The 10,948-nt window shown below is 38.3% G+C and overlaps 1 protein-coding gene across 1 annotated transcript in view; it reads left to right on the top strand.

Moving 5' to 3' along the window:
• Positions 1 to 2,028: 2,028 nt before the first annotated feature.
• gabra4 (gamma-aminobutyric acid type A receptor subunit alpha4) overlaps positions 2,029 to 10,948 on the top strand; it is a 28,056-nt gene continuing 19,136 nt past the window's right edge. The window contains exons 1-5 of the mRNA XM_084430768.1: positions 2,029 to 2,463; positions 2,637 to 2,755; positions 7,015 to 7,082; positions 8,446 to 8,666; positions 9,009 to 9,091. Coding sequence (XP_084286894.1) covers positions 2,378 to 2,463; positions 2,637 to 2,755; positions 7,015 to 7,082; positions 8,446 to 8,666; positions 9,009 to 9,091 — 577 coding nt within the window. The 5' untranslated portion in view covers positions 2,029 to 2,377. The remainder of the gene's footprint in view (positions 2,464 to 2,636; positions 2,756 to 7,014; positions 7,083 to 8,445; positions 8,667 to 9,008; positions 9,092 to 10,948) is intronic.

Below are 10,948 nucleotides of genomic sequence, written 5' to 3'. Positions count from 1 at the left end.
GACCGACTTATTTTCAACCATATTTCAACGTTGAAAGACGGTAATTGTTTACTGGGTTATTTGAATGCCCAGCAAAAGGTTTAAAATGTCCAATCAACTTTAAACACAAATACACACATCAACATATATATATATATATATTTTTTTAAAGGTATAGGGTTTAATTTCTATACATCTACTGTCTGGCACTAGATTAAATAATTCCCAAACACTTGTCATCTGTTGACCAAATGTAACAATATTCAAATTTAAATTTTATATTTAAAATTTAAATATAATTTTATTATATTTAAATATTAAACATTATTTATTAATTAATTTAAATCAAATTCCATAATGCAAGAAATTCGGACTTGGTTGTATGAAATGAATTTTATTGGATATTAATAGTTAATAATACTAAGTAGATAAATCTGTTTGGTTATGTTTTGATAAAAAATGATGAAAACATTCATACATCTTTAGAATAATGTGCACTGATGACTAATGCAAAATAAATCATATGCGGTTAGAAAGTCTTTAAATGAGGTTTTATTAACAAAGTTCGGGAGGAGCACGTTCAGATAATTAACACAAGTGGAGAGCACTCATCAATAGTAAAAGGTATATATACACTCAGCAGTCTCACTTCAATCCACTGACAGTTTTTGCAGCATCCCCCCACCACCCCTTCTCCACACTTCTAGTCCTAAAACACTTACATACGGGGGAGTACTCTGGGTTCGGGCCGAACTCCGAGCTCGGAGCCCTCCCTCCGGACAGCACGCCAAATACGCATTAAACCTTACCCTCTCAAATTGTATGTAAGTGTGAACTCGTGAATTAGACTATTAGACTCAGTGTGTTTGATTTTCTGTTGTGCGCAGACTCTCTGCTTCATGCTAAAGAGAAGAGGTTGTGCTGCCTTATTTTAAATCAAAATTAGGACAAGCCTCCAAAGCCTCATTCTCTTTAAATCATAATCACTATGAAAAAAAAGCATTATGGCATAACATAAAACTAAAGAGTTGCGTGTTTAAACATGTATCTCCTCTTGATGAAGAGGATGATACAGCTACAAACTTTTGGCTGGTTTCTTCACTCAAAAGCACACAGAGGGCTAATAGAATTATTTCATCGTCATTATTTTACCACATATTCATAAGTGATATTACACTAGAGTGCCACCTCTAGCTCATCATGTTTATTATAAGCGTTTTCTCACGCGAACAACCTGTGAATAAGGCCGGTGAACGCCACCAGCTGCCCACAGATCATGCGAGATAAACCAGAGCAAGTGCCGATTGAGGATAAGATTTTTCTTTTTATAGCCAACTAAATACGACACAGCAGCTGATTCTGGATCAGTTCAAATCTGAAGCTTTAAATAGGCTGTGATAGTGACAGACTGAAGTTATTATGCATGTGCAGTGTGTATGTCAGCTTGTGCTGATAAGGATCGGTGGGTATGATTGCTGTCAAAAACAATTGGACAAGAGTTAATTAGCTTTTCTTTTCATGGGTGCCATCGAAGAGCCAAACCAAACACAGGCTCCTGTTCTTCCCGAGGCAGCGGGCACGAGCACACACGCGCACGGATACTACACCGAAGATTGTCCTCTCCCAGGTGTACAGGAATCTTAAGAGCTGCGTGTGGTTTGTCCTACTTCCTGTACAGTGTGACTGTACCTCGGACTGTGCGCGAGCATGTGTGTAACGTTGCGACAAACACTGACCCATTTCAATGCTGTAGGCCTATAGTATTTACAAGCACAGATACGTTTTCTTTTTTTCTTTTTCTTTTTTTTTTCCCTCCTGAGAGTGGGAACTGTTAATGTAAAAATACAAACAGGATTAATTATAGTCCACGAACCCCAGAATTCAAATTTGCATCTTTTAGTTGCCAAAATCAATTAGCACCCGTCCCCCAAAGTCAACGGTTAACTCGGGCAAGATCGGACTTGACAATTGCTGCGTAAAGTGAGTTCATGCGCATTGCCGCCACTACGACATCACTAAAGTGAAGCGCTCGCAGGCTGACTTCTCTTAAGAGCGCTCGTGAGTGTGTTGCGCGTCGGACGCACGTCCCAGTTTTGGCACTGATGCGAGTGTGTAGGAACCCAGCGCGTCCTCCTCTCTCTCCTCTAACCTCCTCACAGCGAGACGCACGATTCTACAGGATGCCTCACCATATGCTTCTCTTAACCACTGAGTTTGGGGTTGGGATTTAGGCGATCCATCGGGCGCAGAGCGAGTTCTGGATTTGGATGCTTCGCTGGCACTGCTTTGCGGGTGATGGTGAAGCGCGTATTGCGCGCTGCCGCACGTTTCCTCGATCATTCCTCGGGACGTTTGGCGAAGGGAAATGTGAAGAAGGCTTAAAGAATGGCATGTAAACATGGTTTCTGCCAAGAAGGAGATGGTGACTGCGATGTACCCCACTTCTATTTCCACTCTCCTCTACTTTCTCTGTGTGGCGGCTTGGTGAGTTCCAACTGGATATGAGCGTTACGCATGGCATCTTTACGCCTCGAGGTTACAAACGTGAAACTCGGGCGATTTTGAACTATTTGTGCTGTTGATTGATACGAAAATAGGCGTAGATTTTATGTGTGCGCAATGTTAAAATGCTTCAGTTTGCTCTGTGTTGTTTTTAGCATAAAGAGAATATCTGGACAGATCAGAAAGGATGAGAAATTGTACCCGGAAAATTTCACGCGCATTCTGGACCGACTCCTGGATGGATACGACAACAGACTCCGACCTGGATTTGGGGGTACGTGCCAAAAATCTTCACAATCATGTGGCCAGAATAAGCGCGCAGTGCTTTTAACGCTTCTTGCGCAAAGCATGCTCTCCAAATGTTGCGTTTTTTGTGCAGGTCGCATGCTGTTTACTAAGTGTTGTTTGTTTGGTGAGGGTTGGTGTCCTCTGAGGGGAGATGGAGGTGTAAGCCAACTCCAAATGTCCTTTTCCTGCCCACTCTCTTTCTCTGCTCTCCATGTATCTGTTAGATCGGTGCCGTTTAGATGTTTAAGCGAGTTTGGTTATGTAATCGTGCCGAGAAAGCCGCTTAATGCACATTTTAAGTAGGAAGAGTACAGATGTTCGCTTTGTGTGCGTAAACCGATAACATTTCCCGCGCTCTCCTATCATTTAACAGCGCGCATCAGTGTTTTAACCTGTTTTGCGAAGCCAAGTGATGCGCTGCTGTTATAGTTAGTGATCAGCAGAAAATAATTGTATTGTAGCTCTAGTTCTGTGTACAGTAGCCCAAAATATATTACGTCGGCCACTGTGCCTGAAACTTCAGAATGAACCCCTCAGTGTATGCATGGAATATATATATATATATATATATATATATATATATATATATATATATATAAAGTTTGTGGATATATTCAGTCGATTTAACTGAATTTAACACGTTATATCTTCATGAACAGCATGGAAAGCATAATTAGATTATATAATGCTTTAGAGATCATGAGTTAGAGTGCACGCAAATGAAATATTTTCATAGTCCTATATAGCTAGTGATGTATTAGTCATTACATAATATTGATGAATGACTTATTGATGAAAGTTACTATATAAAGAAAAACATCAAGACTTGCTGCACACGTCACAGTTTCCGCTCTCCCCTGTTTCCTCATTTTTTTATTAGCCAAGACATAAATAATCAAATCAAAGACTGTGGATCTCTGTGCGTAATGCCGGGATGTGATTGGAGCTTTGGGAATGAAGCTCTGGTTTTTTATGTAACTTTAGTGAAGAGGCAGAGAGCACATCTCTCCAAACAGAACAGCACACCCACCTTCACATGACAAGAGCTCTCGAGCGGAGCTGGATCAGGCTGGAGGGGCTTGATCAGCTCTCAGCTATCTGTGCTGTGGGTTCACAGTTCTAGTAGGATCGCATGAGTTGCCCTTGCCTAAGAATGTAGTGCTTCAGAGATGATAGATATCAGGGCTCGGGCGCGTCTCTTACCATTGGCCTGGTTGTTGTCGTCTGAAATGTGTTTGATTGTTGTTCAATGAGGAAATGCACTTTTCGTCATATACTGAAGCAGCCTAATATGTAATTGTTGACTGTGTGAACATTTATCTTAAACGATTATCCGTTTTCATTAAACTACATTTGAACTTTGTGTCTTATATTTCTCCTGGATTTCCTAAATAAATAATAATAGAAACAAATGAGACAATAATTGCCATACAGTAAAAGTATAGAGCTATAGACCTTATTCAGAGCAGTGCCATGACAGGTATGAAAGCGAGGCTGTGAGGGATAGACTTACCATGTTTTCAATGGCATCCACTTTAAAAAGCTGTTTAGAGCTCTTAGATCGCTTATAATTTTACACAGCTCATATTGTCTGGGATTATTTGTCTACTGAAATTACTCAGAAAGATATTTTTGCAGTGTTTTGTCAGCAGAACAATCCAGAAACACATTTAAAAAAAAAAATAGTACAACCCACTGAAGAGATGTATGTGTATCTCTCACAGCCTCACTTTCTATAAAAGGTCTATAATATGAATATGGAGAACAGCTCAGATCATTTGGTTTTGGAGGAGTTTAATTTGAAATGCTTGAGTTTATATTGAGACATTTGACTTTGGATTGTATACTATGGCATTTTTGCGAATCTGCACAGTTTGAGACATTGTTGAGATATCCTCTGAAACTCTACTGGAGACCTGTGGAGAAATCTGAAATCAGGAGATCTTAGCAAAAGTCTCCATTTAATCTTTATTTCGTCTCATTGCTGTTGCAGAAACAATTGAGAGATATCGCAGAACAATCTCTGTTGTGATTTTTGTGTGCATTGGACTGAGTAGGACTGTTCCTGTCTTTCATATTTCTGTAGGATTCATGGTTGTCAACTGTGCGAGATGCTCAGAGTGTCTGTTTAATGACAGATAATCCATTTTCTTGTGTTTGACTGAAGGCACTTCACTCGCAAGTGATTTACTCAAGCATCTATCAAAGAGCCTCTAGAACATTAGGAGTTCAACCCTCACAAGTTCAGCCAATGAGACGATTCAGTGATAAATCATGTGATTTAGAAATTTGAGTGCCTGAGTCTGTTTTCACTCACACTTTCCATCTTTATTTGTTATTTATTTATTTTTAAAGTTTTGTCTCTTCATAAATTTGGTTAAAGTAGATAAATAAATGATAAATGGTTTCAGTCTGGAAAAACTAGGGAAAATCAACATGAAATCGAAACTGAGCCCATTTCCTTTCCTTATACATATTCCTGGACATATTATTCAACATTTGAAAGTGTACTTTATTTTTAAGAAAAAAAATAATGTCTTCATAATCTGCTTAAATCTGCCTTTGAATTGGCTTTCCTATTGGCTGAGGTCACTTTTAGGGTGTGTTCACACTTGGCAGGTTTGGTTTGAATAAAACGAATTCTAGTGCGATTTGCTCTAGAACCGTTAGTGCGTTTCGTTTGAGTACGTGTGAACACTGCCATATGAGCCTTGGTGAACACCAAACAAGTAAACCGAGACCCACACTGTAAAAATTCTGTGAAATCTATGGTAAAAAAAAATGGCAGCTGTGGTTGCTAGAAACGGTAGCAACATTTTAGGTTTTACAGATTAAACTTAAATTTACAGTAAACAACGTATTTCATTTACTGATATAATGTTAATATACCAACCAAGTAGTAGCCTACTGTCTGTTTTGTACCGTTGTAATACACTGACAACCACCAAACACAGGTGGTGATGAGAAAGTCACATGATGAATCAAAGCTCAGTAAGTAAATACTGATATATAAAAAGCGCAGTGTCATTCACACACACACAAAACATCATGGTAACACACATGACACTAAATTAATGCAATAAACATTAATTTAACAACATTAGATGTACCATAAAACCCCAATGTACATAACTGATAAGAAAAAAAACAAGAAGAAACAAGGAAACATTTTTTTTTACTGTAGCATTTTTTTTACACAGTCTTTTACCGTGCTTCTTTTCAGGGTTCAAATGAACTTTGCTGTGGTTCGACTGAGATATGAAAGCAACAGAGACATTTAAACAAACCAAAAACAGGATGTGATGTCATAAGGATGTCAATAAGAATTCTCAGGCATCTGGTTTTTCACGTCATAGGAACTTTGTTGCCCGTTACAGTTCAGTACAGTCGTCGAAACTGCCCTCTCTTTGCCGCAGATCTTTATTTGTGTGTGTGCAGAGGGATTCCTGGCACTTTTGACTCTTTTACGCATTTTCAAAGCTTTTTGTGAGTTGGATCATGAATGGCATCATATGTAGACACATACAACGAGCACATTTAGCCCAGCACACCGCATTGTTTTGGATGTTCGGTAAGTTCGCAAAATATACGTAATAAAAGCTTTTGTATGTTTTTTTTATTTTTTATGTATTGTATCTTTAGGTTCAGTGTCAAAAATGGCAATGTAAACGCTTAGTGAACCAGGACTAAATGTATCATTTTCTGAACCAAAAGAACTATAAGTGTGAACACACCCTTAGACTGTGTGGGTTGCTATAGGTCATGTTAACTAATAGCCAAATAGCTGTTTTAGACATTGTTTTAGGCCACCATACTGTAGGCAATGCAGCCTTTCTATAATCTGTGTGGTTATCTAATGCCGGTTAACAAGGTTACAGCATTATTAGCAAATAATGAAGGATTTTCTCACATTCAGCTCTGACTCCATTCTGATCCGAAACACACACTTTACACCATCAAATACAAATCTGATTCATCAAATAAAGCCCTGTTCAAGGGTTTTTTTCTCTTAAGCTAGTCAAATTGGTTGAGACTGGTCTTTGAGAGCTAAAAAAGCAAAAGCAAGTCTGTGGTAATCTGCTTATTTCACTCATAATAACTGGGTCACATTGAGAATGACTAATATGCAACTATTAAGATCACATCAATTCTGTAAAAAGTCAACATTTCTTTCAGATCTATTTCTAGTCATAAGAGGCTTATGGTCATTGTAATGTGATTCTAAAGATTCCTGTTTCTGTCCAGGTCCAGTGACGGAAGTGAAGACCGATATTTACGTCACAAGTTTTGGCCCAGTTTCCGACGTGGAGATGGTGAGTGCTCTGAGATGTTTATGATTATATGTGAACAGGTCGGATTTGTGTGCGTACATGTGTGCATGAGCAGCTGTTATCATATCCGTCCACTGAGGTATTATTAAAATAAATAATTCAGGCAGTTTGCCATTTAGATCAATGCAAGGTGCTGTTATCTGCCTAGTCAGAGTAAATCAAGTACAGTGTGGTAGAGATTCAAAATAAAAATAAAATGTGATTGAGTCAACAATTTCGGCAATGTGAGGTTCTGCACCTCGCAAAAGAGCATAACAGTGCTTAATGTGACCACATATAGTATTCAGCCCAGATTGGTACCTAAAATATTAAAACCAGCAAAAAACAATGCATTTCAGGGCATTCATAACACATTTAACATTCGAGATGTTCCGTGAAATGAAACAAACTTTTTCCAGTATGATTTGATTTTGCTCTTAAAAAGCTGTTTCAGAAGTGTAGAAAGTTTGTTTTTTGTTGTAGGATTATGAAAATAAAAGTTATTCAGTAGAATAAGATTGACTGATTAATGGTGTAGAGAACAACCAGGACATTTCTTAAAAAAAGTAAATAGGGTTCATTTTGATTTCATGTTTTTTTAAGGGTTACAGGGGATTTTTTTAGAAATTTTTTACAATGAAATTCTTGGATGAATTTGATGAGAAATGTTTTTATATTGACACCTTTGACTTTTGATTTCATACATGATATGCACAGTTTGAGACTGCTGAAAAATGCTGAAAATTTGATTTCTTTGAAAAGTAAATAGGATTAATTTTGGATTTATGTTTCTAAAGGTTGAATTTATTTCTAGGAAATTCTTTCTTGGATGAATTTGATAAGAAATGCTTCAGTTCATGTTTACACCTTTGACTTTTTGAGAGTCAAATTCATTACTTCAATGAGCACATTGTTTCTGCCTTAAATTGTTTCAATTAATACATTTTTAGCTAACTGTGTGATTTGTATATGTACATTTCTGAAATACATAACATAGACAGTTACCTCTGATAACAGATCACTCTAAATTGTAAAGCAGACATGCATTTTCTGTAAAGCTGCTTTGAAACGATGTGTATGGTGAACAAAAAAAAAAAAAAAGTGAATGGAATTAAATTTCTTTAAAAAGTAAATAGGGATCATTTAGATTTTATGTTGTTTTTAAGGGTTTTGGGGAATTTGGCAGGAGCACAGTTTGTCAACATGAGGGGAAGTGTTTGTTTAAGAATCTAGACAATGTTTTTGCAAGATTATGATGGATTTATTTTGCTTTTTACAGAATCTCTCTAATGAAGCTTTCTGTCAGGAGTAAGTCAGATTGATTTGCGTGCTGTTTTGACAGCTCTGTGTTTGTGCTTTCTTCCAGGAGTACACCATGGATGTGTTCTTCCGCCAGACGTGGGTGGATAGGCGGTTGAGGTATGAGGGCCCGGTGGAGATCCTCCGTCTAAATAACCTGATGGTGACCAAAGTCTGGACCCCTGACACGTTCTTCAGGAATGGCAAACGATCCGTGGCTCACAACATGACTGCGCCCAATAGGCTCTTCCGAATCATGAAGAACGGCACCATCCTGTACACTATGAGGTACCGCACGCACATGTCCAGTCCTGAGTCCGATTTACGCTGAAAAGACTTTGGCAGGCTGTGTTTGCTCGTGGGTGACCGTCATTTTGCCAAGTAGGAGGTGTTCCTGGATAAATGTTGTTGCAGGACCAACAAAAGATGGTGTTGTGGGAAACAGCAGGTTGATATGAATGTTGTTGAAGCCACAATCCCGGCCCCTAAGGCCTACAGGACTGGATGGTTGTTAGAAATGTTGTTCCATATCCTACTTGGTGAAAGACCTTTAAAGGTTTTGGTGGATATCACACCCTCACTATTTTAACCATTTATATCTGTGTTTTTTTGTTGTTGTTTTTTTCACAGATTGACAATAAGTGCAGAATGCCCGATGAAACTCGTCAATTTCCCAATGGATGGCCATTCCTGTCCTCTGAAGTTCGGCAGCTGTGAGGATTATACTTTATATATGCTGATTACTTCATCCCACAAAACACTAACGCATGATTTGAGACACTGTTTCTGAGTAAAGGAACATGGCAGTTTATATGACGTGTTTGAGGTTAGGAGAAGAACATATGAACCGTTTCTTGAAGAGCACTGAAGTAATCCCTTCTTTAAAAATGGATTTCGCTCTCTCTTCACTGTCAGATGACTAAACAAATCATATGGGGAACAGAATGGATTATTTAAGTTTTTTTTTTATTTGTGAGTAGAGATATAAGATCAGAATTGAAGTTCATCTATATGCTAGTGTACTCCTAAAGGCTGACACTTTCACTTTTAGCCTATGCATTTAAAAATGTAGAGGTTTTCTCTAGCAGGAAATTCATCTTGTTTGAATTTCTCTACATTTGTTTTTGTCCAATCAAATGCTTTCTAAGATGGAAATTTGAGACTTCAACATAAGAAAGGAGACTTCTGCTGCATCCCAATTCGCGTACTCTCCATCCTAAATTGTATTCGAAATTAGAATTGGTGTGTCCCAAAACGTAGTATGTTGAAATGAGTATTCCAAAGATACCCGGATGGTCTACTTATATTCAGTAAAGCCCCTTTCACACAGAGATTCCGGAAAATACATTTTTGACCCGGGTTCATTTGATTTTGGTTCATTCATTCGTACCGTTTCACAGCTGGCGAACGATCCCGGCTTCAGCGTCATCACTACGACACGGCATTATTACGGCTTTTGTTCACACAGCGTTCGTCCCGGGACTGAACACGGCAATGTTACTAGGTCCCCAACCCGGCATCGATCCCGGCATTAAACCCGGGTCGTGTTTGCGTTCACACAGAAGGCGTTCCGGCAATTTGCCGGTAATTTCCCGGGTTTAATGCGCTGTGTGAAAGGGGCTTAAGTAATCAGTAAGTTGGAGGAGGATTCGCTAAAAAACTACAAATACGGCGGATGTGCTTGTCCGACGGTTAAGTAGAGAGGTTTAGATAGTGGTTTGAATGATTAATAATCAGTATCTAACCTGACGAAAATATATTTATTCAATGTTATCCACAATATATTTCATCTGCAACAGCATTGTGAACTTTTGTAAAGATACGATTGGTCATTAACATAGATGCATCATTATGCAAATTGCAAACACATGAGGAGAGTCTCCGCATGAAAGACCCACGACTGGCAGATCAACGTGCAACTATATTTCTCTCCGAAACGGTGGGAAAATAAATGAAACTAAATGTGGTCACAAGATGATTGAAAGGGCAGTTCAAACAGTGACAGGATGCACGTAACTACACAACAGAGTTAGTTAAAGACGCAATTATGACGAAGTAGTATGTCCAAAAGCTTGCCTATACACACTCAAAAGTATATGTATTTGTTCTTCATAAAAACAGTATGGAGCATAGTATAAGTAGGGCATAGTCTCTCTCTCTCTCTCTCTCTCTCTCTCTCTCTATATATATATATATATATATATATATGGAGAGAGAGAGAAACTTATATATACATAAGCTACAAGTTTAATTTAAGCCCTTTACCTTAGATATCTGAAAAAACAACTCTTCTCCTCAAGGAGAAATTACTTTTCCCTCTGCGTGTGTAAATACAGACTTAGTTCATATTCTAAAAACTGAACAAAGAATCTCCATATCAGCAGGACTGTTCACGACAGTCGGTCAGCAAAAATGAAAACGAAAACATAAAAAAAAAAAAGCTTCAGGTAAAAGAAAGCGAAATCTGAAAGGAAGGCCTAATCTCGAATGGGAATATGTGGCAGGTGGGTAGGGCTCTTTTATGGAGACTGCTGGAAGATCTGGAGATAAAATCAGTCCAGAGAGCTCCT

Source organism: Rutilus rutilus (assembly GCF_951802725.1).
Source record: "Rutilus rutilus genome assembly, chromosome: 14".
Lineage (NCBI taxonomy): Eukaryota > Metazoa > Chordata > Actinopteri > Cypriniformes > Leuciscidae > Rutilus > Rutilus rutilus.
Note: the sequence above shows the minus strand (reverse complement) of the source record. Positions and strands in the feature narration are given on the sequence as shown.